The sequence below is a fragment of the Lepisosteus oculatus genome, chromosome 4 (assembly GCF_040954835.1).
Source record: "Lepisosteus oculatus isolate fLepOcu1 chromosome 4, fLepOcu1.hap2, whole genome shotgun sequence".
NCBI lineage: Eukaryota > Metazoa > Chordata > Actinopteri > Semionotiformes > Lepisosteidae > Lepisosteus > Lepisosteus oculatus.
In genome coordinates, this window is record NC_090699.1 from 24,365,754 (window position 1) to 24,378,721 (window position 12,968).

At 36.4% G+C, this 12,968-nt stretch overlaps 1 protein-coding gene across 1 annotated transcript in view; it reads right to left on the reverse strand.

The window, feature by feature from the left end:
- Window positions 1-12,968, reverse strand: part of LOC102691676 (adhesion G protein-coupled receptor A3) — a 131,259-nt gene that overhangs the window by 106,823 nt on the left and 11,468 nt on the right. The window contains exon 2 of the mRNA XM_015346987.2: window positions 1,589-1,660. Coding sequence (XP_015202473.2) covers window positions 1,589-1,660 — 72 coding nt within the window. The remainder of the gene's footprint in view (window positions 1-1,588; window positions 1,661-12,968) is intronic.

Genomic DNA, 12,968 nt, shown 5'->3' on the forward strand with positions numbered 1-12,968 from the left:
TGCACTCAGAGATCCAAGCAGCTGGGGCTATTTATCTAACACCCTAATTTGAATTGGAACTTTATTATTTGACAACTTCTGCCAATTGAAATAGCAGTGGAAAAACTAATATAAAACACTACAATTAAATCAAAAACAATAAAATAAAAGGGAGATTAAAAATACTTTTTTACATTTTTTACTACTTGAAATACATGTAGTAATTCAATAAGGTAAATTAGATTTGCAATAGCATTGTTTATGTAACCACATTGCAAGGATTTAATACAGTATTTGTTAAAATACAAATACAGTCTCTAATTCACATTTGCAGCATATATTGTTCTGATAAGCAATCACTGTCAAGCAAACAATTATAAATAATAAATTGCATAAAATGCATTGCAAACAGTGATTGTTACCAACAAGTACACATTAAAAAGATTACATTTTGTTTCAAGTTTGAAGGGATCTTCCCATGTTAAATTATATCTGAAGGGTTGAAAGGTTGAATGGGAGGAAAATTTTGAAATCACTTTACAGTAACATTGTAACAGTAACAAGTTAACAGTAATAAATATGTATAAGAAATGATTAAGTGTCTTATACAAAGAAAACAAAATAGTTCAGGCTTACACACCATCTGTAAAAATCCATTTTATCTTCTTATTGTAACTTATCTTTTGAGGAATAGGAAAGGATAATAAAATACCATTGAAATACAATATGCAGTATAAGGGAAAAACTATTTGTAACCCACACGACCACAAAGCTACCCTGAAAACAGTGGATATAATCTCCAAAGAATTAACCTTTTTATATTGCGTATTAGGGGGGTCTAGTTTTATCCACACCTACTTTTACCTTTTTTAGGTGGTTTTCTCTTTTATTGTTTGAAACCACTGACTACAACCAAATGTTTACCTTAAGATGGTTATAAATGTTTGTGAGAAAGGCTTACAAAGACCATTCTCATAAAAAAAAGAGTTCAATATCAGACATCATACATTAGGCAAAGAGATCAAGTGTGAGAAAATTCAAGGTCTTGTTTGGAGTTTTGCAGCAGACACACCGTTCATGTCTGGCCACTCATGAGAAAGCAGAGAGCAAAAAAAGAAATATTTTTGGGGGTATGCAACCTAAATGACTGCATTCTGAAGAAAGAATGTATGGATCATTAGGATTAAATCTCTACTGACCAATTGAGGAAAAACTGGATATGAATGTTGAAAGGTGTGCACAATTACAAGAAATAACAGCTGAAGATCCATAGAAAAAGAAAGGGGAAAAGAAGGTCGAAAATGTCTTATGAAGAATGTAAATAAATCTGTTCCAACGACTCTTGGCAGGAAACTGTAGCAATGCCCCAATTTAATCTTACAAGAGAGGATTTTAGTTACATTTGTCATGATCTGCGTGCAACTCCTTTTTCTCCTACTAAGCTCCTTACCTACGCTTTTCTCTTATTAAATGGCTGAGAGGCTGCTGAAGTGGCTGATTGACCTCTCCTTACAAATGATACACTGTACTATTGCTGTAATTGTCATTATTACCACTGTTTTCATTAACACTAAGTCACACAAGAGAAAGAACCAGATCAATTACTCACAGTCTCTCCAGGGACAGCAGGCCAAAGAATGAGCCATTTTTCAGCAGAGAGATTTTGTTATTACTAAGAACTCTGCAAGAGGAAAAAAAAAACAAAGAAAAATAAGACCATGTTACAAAGCATACATTATGAGCCAAATCTCTTATCCAATTTTTGTCGTTTGCATTAGTTTTATAAGAATCTCATAATTTAGGGCTGTGTAGCTAACATTTATTCACCATTCACTAAGAACACTCAGATATAAATTCATGTTTACCATATAATTTATGACATATTCAAATTATTTCCAAGTTGGAATCTATAGGCATGGTGGCATGAAACACCAATAAAGCACATGTAGGTCCTTTGAATCACTGCTGCAGGAAAAAATGAATCTGTGTGCCTTGTCATGACTCACAACTGCACTTTGCCGCTCTGTGAAAATGCTGCTCACTCTTCACTGAAGGAGTATTCATAGTTATCTGAAGAATAAAGCTTCTCCTGCAGCCAGGCGCTCATTGTAATGTACAGGGGCCAAGTATTCACAACTAGAAATGGGTTTGTTTCAAGCATAAAGCCACAAAAAAAATCAGCCAAGTGGAAAAACCCTGTTTTGGGAACTCAGAACAGGTTCACACTAGTAAGAATACAAACTGCTCATGTTTGAAAAGGACTATTAAAAGCATGAAAGTTAATCCTTTTAAGTTAAAATGAAACGTTTTACCAATTTTGTATGTTATGCAAATGTTAAAGCAGAGTAATATACATGTAGTTACTCCTTATAAAAATGCATTTATGTTGTATTTTCAGATTTATCAGTAAAGCAATATTTTTTTTTTTTACAAAAAGCCCTGTCTCATATTGCTGAGCTACAATAAACATGATTGGACTGCAACAGTACAGAAACTGTTTTACATGCAGAAGATTATACAGGCTGCTTGGCCTTCCTGTCCTGGAGACGCCTAAGTACACCAAGGTCAATGCTTTCCGTTCTCTTTTTTTTTTTGTGAAAGGATAACATTCTTGAGGTCAAACGTCAGAATAACAAATGTTGTTCAGCACAAATTATAGATATTCATCCATTAGAAAGTCCATTCGTCATCTACGACCACATGAGAATGCAAATATAAAACAAAGGACCTAAGGTTAGGCGATGTGTATTTATTCAATCAAAATAGAAATATTTTTTTCTGCTCTCCAGTATTTGTATTAATCATGTTCTTTTTTTCTGGAAATACTTTCCATACAGGATATTATAGTATTCAGTATATTACACCAATATTATAGCTGTATATGCCATGTCTATAAGTTTACACAGAAAAGGACCATGTTATGAACTTGAAATAAATACCACATCCTCTTATTACTGAAACCACCAACGATATACTAGTTCAGCTATTGGGTATATTTAATATAAACTTCAAAATACTTTTTCTTTTTAAGATAATGGCTTTAAAAGCAAAATTGAAGAATACAGGATTGGTAATGTCAAGTGCCTGAATATTCCGATCAATGACATCAGGAAAGTAAGATGCAGTGACTTTTATAGATCTTCTAATTATTGGAGAACTGCAGCATCCAAATTGCTGGTGCAGAGGAAACATTTTTCAATGGTAAAAGCATAATGAATAGCACTAAAAATCCTCCTTTAGACACAATAACATTTGAGTTTACTACTGTTGGACAAAGGTGAAGCATGATGGTTTCCTTGGCAGTCCACTGAAGTGAAACAGAATGAATTTAGTCCCTGGGCACTGAGAATTTCACCAGCCAGCTTTTGTATTCACTTCCATAACCACATGAGCACATTCATTAGCTACACAGGACAAAAGGAGCAGAAATCAAAGTAGGGATAATTGAATTTTAAGTATGTACAAGAATGAGTAATATTGCCATTTTCTGGCATTCTATGGTGCATGCAAAAGCTGGTGTTCAGTGTTTAAAAGCCATTGACAGTAAAGGGCACTATATTAGTTTCTAATTGCTGTTTTACGTTTTGTATTTCTTGCAACTACTTGCAATAAAAATACTATTTTATTACTTGAATCATTGTTAATTTCACAAAAATATTTTATTAATTAGTTTCAAAGGTTTTGAGTAAACGAAGAATGGGTATATATTTTTTGTTGGAGGAGAACTTGGGGGGGACAGCTTTTTCAATTAAACAAAGCCAAAATTAAAACTAGGATTTGCAAAAGTAAGTATATATTTGTAGACGCTTCACTTATTTTATGCAGATGAATACATTCATTATAATGAACATGAAGCATATAATTAAGTTCTTGTATGCTACTGTACATAATTTGGTAAAGTCACTGTATCTTTCACAAATCAATGCAGAACTCCAAACTTAAGTGTTAACTTGGGTGATGAAACTCATCAACTCATTACAGTGTAATTTTAAATCACATCAAATCAACTTTTTTAACTTTAATCCATGTCTTTAGGATATCTTGACTTTGACCTTTGTTCTGGGTTCAAACGATGCATTATACTGTATATTGTCCTTTTAAAAAGCCTTCAGGCTCACCAGAAGCAGAATGACCTGATCATGTATGTACAGGAAATAAGGCTCTAACTAGGCACATTTAAATACACATTTTATGTTTTCTGCCACTGTATACTTGATATACAGTACATATTTCTTTAGACTCTGTCTGCTCAGTATGTAGCCACTAGTTCTAATGCTAGACTCATAGTAAAGTACTATTTCCTGTTCTTAGTTTAAAAAATAAAAATGAGGTCAGCTGCAGTTCTTAAAGATTTTGAACCTATTAAAAGATCTGATTTGTTCCTTTAAAATCAGAGGTCAGAAAAGCTTCCAAGAGAAAGATTCTTTATACTTAAGAACTTCCTTTAAATTAGTCATGTAATTTATTGTAAAAGTGAGCCTGAATTTTAACTAACCTGCAACAGTTTATTCTTTAAATAATGCAGTAGTAATTACTACTTTGTAAACACAACACAATGAAGTGTGCTGGCTACCATGCTGTGTCAAAGCAACAAGAGTTAAACATTTTTGTCACAAATAACAGTGCATCCATATTCTGTAGACTCTGACATGTGGTAACATTTATAAATGCACTGGCTACGTTCTCAAAGGTGACTCAAGCATTGGAGATGTTTTTGCCAACATAAATCAAAGTTACTTATAAAACTTAATGGTCATGTAGATGCAAGCACTTACATAGCCATTTCAAACGACACTGGCCTATTTAAAAGAAGTCACTGTGGTGGACAAAGACAGGTACTTGTGAATAGGCACAGTCGAGAAAATGCTGACATTGATTGTTACTAGACATAGTTTGACTGTACAGTACTATGCTCACCCTGCCTTATCTAGATTTTCAGCATAATCATAAGGACATTACTGGAAACCAACTAGTTCTTTAAAAATATAAAAACTAGAGCAGCTGCATTACTTAAATAGTAACTGATTCACAGAAATCTCAGCCCATCAGTCCTCCAGAATAAGAGGTACTTAGGATAATGGGTGCCAAACAGAGTGCCAAAAGATTTGCATAAGAAGCACGCAGTGTCATATCTTGCAACTTTTAATATCCTTAAGGGCTCTTTTGCTTGCTTGTGAATATCTATGAGGAGCTTTTAAAATTATTTGGCCTCTGCTTATAAAAATCAAAAACCATGTAGTGTTTACACAATAAAAAGGGTCCCTCAATAAGCATGCAGGCTTTTTCATACCACTTTACTTATCTGTGTAATATACTGAAAGTTTTATGTAAGCAAAACAGTATTGTACATGCCTGTTACGACCCTAAGTGTCTAGGGGTAAAGGGGTGTAAAATTTAGGATAGTTTTTGGATGCAGGTGGGTTCTGGTGAAGGACTTATGAAGCGCGATGACAAGGGTTAGTGCAAAAGTGATTTGTTCTAAGGTGAATAAGTGACTGGTCCTGTATTTCGTACACAATAACACACAGGGTAAGGGAACTAGAGTGGTGCCAAAGAAAAGAAAAGAAACAAAATAAGGCTAAGAAAGTGAGGGAAAGCTGACCTAACTACAAAAGAAAACCCAAAACACAGGGTCTTCAAACACCCTACAGTAGCTAACCTTCACTGACTACCCAAAAATATACAAAACAAACGGCACTCACCCGTACTAAACTAGTGTGACTAATACAAAAATCAACTAAGTGTATAGAATGTACCCAACAACCTAAACGAACCCTTAACACAAAAGTTTACACAAATGCACAAGTGAACTACAAATACCAACGAGAGTAGACAAGTAACTGGGTACAAAAGAACACAGAGGTTGAACATATAACAAGTTTGGGCAACGTAAGGGCAAAACAAGGATAAACATACAAACAAACGAAAGTACAAAGACTAACAGAGACCAACAAACTAACAAAGCCAAAGCTATGTTTCTTTCTTTAGACATTTATTTAGATATTAAGCAGCTTTCTTGTGCTTAGTGTCTAAATAATCTGACATAGTCAGTATCTGGTTTGTCCAATACTCCCAGCATAGGCATTATTCTACCCCCTGCCAGGTCATTTCCTAGAATAAAAGTTACCCCTTTAACGGGTAGCAAAGGTCGGATACCAAATTTCACAAATCCCTTAATTAACTCACAGTTCAAATAAACTCTGGGCAAGGGTACCTTCACAATTCCCATTTCGATTCCTTGAATTAACATGCTAGAGTTACAGGAGCTTTCTTCAGAAAACGGCAATGCGTCAACCACGATGTAGGACTGGGCTGCCCCAGTGTCCCTCAATATTTGAATTTCTGTTTGATTCTCCTGCTCTCCTGTTAACTAAACTAACCTTTTCAAAATGAAAGGCTCATAACCAGGATCAGGAGTATTTTCAATTGTCGAAGGAATGACAACATGTGAAACGGCATGGCTAAGCCCTACACTCTTAACTTGCTGAGCACTTTGTTTACGCTTAAGCATTATATAATCAGCAATTTTATGACCTTTTCGGTGACAGTAAAAATGTTCACGCTCCTCTTTAGGACATGTGGGACTAGTTTTTACTGGGGTAGACCGAGACTGGGAACAGGGAATAGATAAAGTCTTCTCCGCACGTGCAGACATGAAAACATTTTTGTGCATGAGCACAAACGCCTCTGCCAAAACAGCACCTTGTGACAAGGAAGACACTTTTTGTTCATTTAGATAGACAACAATGCGTTCAGGCAAACAGTTCTTAAATTCTTCTAATAGCATTAACTCGTACAATGAGTTAAAGCTGCTCACTTTACTGTCTACACACCCTTTATCAAAGAGAATTCCCTTTTCTCTGGCGAATTCAACAAATGTTAGGTTTGTTACTTTACGATGATTTCGGAAGCATTGTCTATAAGCTTCAGGAGCCAGTTCATATGCACATAGGATTGCAGCCTTCACGTTATCATAGTGCAAACTTTCTTCTAAAGAAAGTGTAGAGCAAACTTTCTGAGCTTTGCCCACTAGTCTACACTGCAAAAGCAGTGACCAGACCTCTTTAGGCCAGTGAAGCGATGTAGCAATTTGCTCGAATGCACCAAAGTAAGAATCAACTTCCAACTCCCTGAACAGAGGAACTAAAGCAATGCGCTCACTTACGTCAAAGGTGGTCAAGAGTGGATCTTGCACAGGAGACATGCTAGAGGCCTCGGAGTGGGTCGGCTGCGCAGTAGGAGCATTTCTTCTTGCTTCTAGTTCAAGCTGTCGGAGCTTAACTGCTTAAATCTCTTTTTTATGAATTGCAAGGCGCAACTCAAATTGTACCTGGGCTTTTTCCTGCCCTTTTTCCTGGGCCAGACGAACTTTCAGGCAAGTCTCATCTTTCGACCCAATGGAAACAGGAGAGAACGGTTCAAGGGAGGTAATGTGGCCTTGACCTCAGCCTCCGTTTTCAGTCACCACCTGCACCAGCCCCAGTAGAACTGGCGTCCTTGCTTGCTAGTGCAAAGACCTGTAACTCCACCAACCTATCCATCACAGCTCTCTTGATGTCCCTTTTAAGAGCTTGTTTCGATACCTGAATCCGGAAGTGATCTGCAATTTGGAGCAATTCGTCCTTCCTACACTTGTTCAGCAGGTCAAAGGAAGGTTCCTCAACAAACTTTCGTAAATCAAATGTAGCCATAATTACCTCGCCAAAAAAACACAATCCAAAACTCAGAATCCTAAACCAGTCCTTATTCCACAAAAAAGACTAAATAACGCTAACCAGTCCCAATATGCACAAAAGTACATATTGTGCAACCCCAAAAAAATCCTTAGCACAGGAATTTGCTATCATGGACAAGCCCCCAAAAACGTTATAACCCCAAGTGTCTAGGGATAAAGGGATGTAACATTTAGGATAATTTTTGGATGCAGGTGGGTTCTAGTGAGGGACTAGGAAGCGTGATAACAAGGGTTAGTGCAAAACTGATTTATTCTAAGGTGAATAAGTGACTGGTATGAAATACAGGACACAATAACACACAGGGTAAGGGAACTAGAGTGGTGCCAAAGAAAAGAAAATTACAAACAAAATGGAGCTGGCTAAGAAAGTGAGGGAAAGCTGACCTAACTGCAAAAGAAAACCCGAAACACACAGTCTTCAGTGTCTTCAACAATCTAGCTAACCTTGACTGACAACCCAAAAACGTACAAGACAAACAGCACTCACCCATACTAAACTAGTGACTAATACAAGAATCAACTACATGTGTAAAGTGTACCCAACAACCTAAACTACCCAATACACAAAAGTTCACACAAATAAACAAGTGAACTACGAATACAAATAAGGGAAAACGAGAGTAGACACAAGTAACCGGGTACAAAAGAACAGAGGTTGAACATATAACAAGTTTGGGCAAGGTAATGGCAAAATAAACGATGAACACAAACAAACGAAAGTACAAGGAGAACAGAAACCAACAAAAGCCGAAGCTATACGAAAATACATACACATAAAGCAAAACAACAAACCAACAAAGCCGAAGCAAAAACCAAAAGCGAAATAAAACCCAAGCTAAGCCAAGCAGGACCTAAGTCAAACAAAAAAGGCCCCTTCCTTCTGAAAACCTCCATGTTATATACTGAATAAGAATAGTTCTGATTGGTTGAGAAGCTGATTGAAGATGATGTCACACAGAAACAATGATATAATGATGGACCAATGGGGGAGGGAGAACAATCAAGGTCAGGAAGTGGAGAACAGCAACAAAACACACATGGACCACAAACTGGGACGTAACAAGGTATCACCAGAGATATGTGATTCTGCAGTTACGTAAAATCCAGATTGTCTATACTCAGTCAAGCTACAATATTCAAAATGTATTTGTTCCTTATTTATAGTATACCATATTGAATGTGGAGAAACAAAGCAAAAGAACACAGAGGTTGAACATACATCAAGTTTGGGTAAGGTAATGGCAAAACAAGGATAAACACACAAACAAACAAAAGTACAAAGACTAACAGAAACCAACAAACTAACACAGCCAAAGCTATAAGAACACGCACGCACTTTATATAGTGAATAAGATGAGTTCTGATTGGTTGAGAAGCTGATTGAAGATGAGGTCACACAGAAACAATGATATAATGGGACCAATGGGGGAGGGAGAACAATCAAGGTCAGGAAGTGTGGAACATAGCAACAAAACACACATAGACCACACACTGGGATGTAACAATGCCATATAGAGAACCCCATCATTTCTTTTTTTTTTGAGTGATCTGTGTTGTTCCAAAATCTTATTTATATATTTTTGTCTCTAGGGTTTTTTGTTTTGGGGTCCAAGAGAAAATGTAATAACACTTAATTGAAAACAGCTCCATGGAGTCCACATAAAACCTTAACGACGCGTTTTAAGATGCTACACATAGTACTAATGTACACTACTGTTATAGCAACACTCATAACACTTTATTATCATTCTTCCAAAGATACAAATACCCTATTGATCTGCTACAGTATGGTGTTTTTTTCAAAAATTATAACTATGAACAAATAATTGCTCAGACTACTCTATTTCACATGTCACAGTCTGAGATTTATTGTTGTAAAACAGAAAGAGTTTACATTTTAATAACCTTACTAAACATTTTGCATATACAGTGCCTTGCGAAAGTATTCGGCCCCCTTGAACTTTTCAACCTTTTGCCACATTTCAGGCTTCAAACATAAAGATATAAATGTTTTATTTTATGTGAAGAATCACCAACAAGTGGGACACAATTGTGAAGTGGAACGAAATCTATTGGATTTTTGAAACTTTTTTAACTAATAAAAAAATGAAAAGTGGGGCGTGCAAAATTATTCGGCCCCTTTACTTTCAGTGCAGCAAACTCACTCCAGAAGTTCAGCGAGGATCTCTGAATGATCCAATGTTGTCCTAAATGACTGATGGTGATAAATAGAATCCACCTGTGTGTAATCAAGTCTCTGTATAAATGCACCTGCTCTGTGATAGTCTCAAGGTTCTGTTGAAAGCGCAGAGAGCATCATGAAGACCAAGGAACACACCAGGCAGGTCCGTAATATTGTTGTGGAGAAGTTTAAAGCCGGATTTGGATACAAAAAGATTTCCCAAGCTTCAAACATCCCAAGGAGCACTGTGCAAGCGATCATCTTGAAATGGAAGGAGTATCAGACCACTGCAAATCTACCAAGACCTGGCCGTCCCTCTAAACTTTCAGCTCAGACAAGGAGAAGACTGATCAGAGATGCAGCCAAGAGGCCCATGATCACTCTGGATGAACTGCAGAGAACTACAGCTGAGGTGGGAGAGTCTGTCCATAGGACAACAATCAGTCTTACACTGCACAAATCTGGCCTTTATGGAAGAGTGGCAAGAAGAAAGCCATTTCTCAAAGATATCCATAAAAAGTCTCGTCTAAAGTTTGCCACAAGCCACCTGGGAGACACCCCAAACATGTGGAAGAAGGTGCTCTGGTCAGATGAAACCAAAATCGAACTTTTTGCCCACAATGCAAAACGATATGTTTGGCGTAAAAGCAACACAGCTCATCACCCTCAACACACCATCCCCACTGTCAAACATGGTGGTGGCAGCATCATGGTTTGGGCCTGCTTTTCTTCAGCAGGGACTGGGAAGATGGTTAAAATTGAGGGGAAGATGGATGCAGCCAAATACAGGACCATTCTGGATGAAAACCTGTTGGAGTCTGCAGAAGAACTGAAACTGGGACGGAGATTTATCTTCCAACAAGACAATGATCCCAAACATACAGCAAAATCTACAAAAGAATGGTTCACAAATAAACGTATCCAGGTGTTTGAATGGCCAAGTCAAAGTCCAGACCTGAATCCAATCGAGAATCTGTGGAAAGAGCTGAAAACTGCTGTTCACAAACGCTCTCCATCCAACCTCACTGAGCTCGAGCTGTTTTGCAAGGAAGAATGGGCAAGAATTTCAGTCTCTCGATGTGCAAAACTGATAGAGACATACCCCAAGCGACTTGCAGCTGTAATCGCAGCAAAAGGTGGCTCTACAAAGTATTAACGCAAGGGGGCCGAATAATTTTGCACGCCCCACTTTTCATTTTTTTATTAGTTAAAAAAGTTTCAAAAATCCAATAGATTTCGTTCCACTTCACAATTGTGTCCCACTTGTTGGTGATTCTTCACATAAAATAAAAAATTTATATCTTTATGTTTGAAGCCTGAAATGTGGCAAAAGGTTGAAAAGTTCAAGGGGGCCGAATACTTTCGCAAGGCACTGTAAATGATATTTTATGCCTCCTGGAAGGTTTTTGGGTTCCTAAACACTAACATTGCAGTGGTTCTCGACCAAGGTTTGTGGAGATCAGTGCTGATATTCAGACACTGAGCAAGAGGCTCCCAGAAACCAAGATCGATATTCAATGCCTCAGAAGGTATGTAATTCAGGCATATTTATAACTGAGCTCACAGCTTCAAAGAAGTTTTAAGACTTGGAGAGTTGTCTCAACCAAAAGATGCAAAACAAAGTCAGAAGCATGAAAATTTTAAATTATTCAATCAGATGCAAAAAAACGACCCAGAATTTACTTTTTTACAGTACATGATGTATCATAAGAGTAATACAATAAAAAAACAGGTTATTTCTTTAAAGTTCTCACCACTATGAAAGGTAACAATGAAATTACAGTCAGTATTAGAAGATGTCAAAAATGTAATAAAAGAAAGGATAATGTTATTTTTGTTAGAAACTATAAGTAATTTTGTAAAATTCTAAAATTAATTTAGATGTTTTATAATCTTATTTCATTATTAAACCATAATTGTACTGTTTTTAGAAGGATTATATGCCGGGGACTGTTTATTTAGTACTTATTTTAATACTCTAAAAATTGTAGGGTATTGAATGAAAGGAAAAGCAAAGCATGTGCAACTGTCTTGGCACATATGTTATACTGGGTACATAAATATCTATTACAAATGGATCAGCTGGCCACTGAGTGATATTTTGGTCTTCATCAAAATATTCAAATAATCAAAGCAATCTTTGATCTATATATCAAAGACTGCTGTTTTCACTGTAGTTCTTAATGTATCATTTAGTTTCATTTGTGGTTTTCTTAGGTTCATTTACTGTCTTCTTTTTCCTTGCCTTTACTTCTGTTGTGCATTATGTGTGTGCTGTCATATGGTGCTTTGAGTTTTTTTTAAAAGCACTTATGAATACATTTGTTAATATGATTCCTTCAGAGCATGGTGGGATGTTATCATATTACATCTCAGTGTGGCATACTCATCAAATAGGTACCTAAACTGTTTAAATAGATAGATATTGTACAGATATTTGACCTTAATAAATGTTATCTGCTTCTTCAGTGAGCTTGCCTGCAGCTGGAGTCTATCAGAAAATGTTTGATAACGATTCTCTCAAATGGTTAGTTCCATGATCATATCACAGAAGCCTCCGAGAACCTCCTATAATCTACTTCTCTATACCACATATTTGTGGAAACATTTGAAATCCAAAACCCTTTTCCTTTAAAATTAATGACAACTAAACTAAATTTACAGTCAACATATTATTAAGAATGAACTTAAGCTAAAAGTTCAAAGGGAACCCAATGAGCAAAAAAACATTATGTTACCTTTCCTTTTATTGTATATTGCTTTGTAACAAAACATGCTGGGTCACTTCTGTGGGACTGAAATGGAAAAAAAGAAAGATGACTGAAAATGCAATTTAAAACTTCAGTAACCAAAATAACTCAAATAGTTGTATTCTAGAGAAACCAATAACAGAAACCAAGTAGAGTAAAGATCACAACATGAAATATTACAAACATCGACCACTGCCAACTGAACGGTTTCTAGCCACTTTTCTTCAAACACTGAAACTCTGTTATTCTATAATATCAGGTTGCTATGGTCAGCTAACCAAAATAACATATTTCATATCAACTAACATTGACCTTGGACATG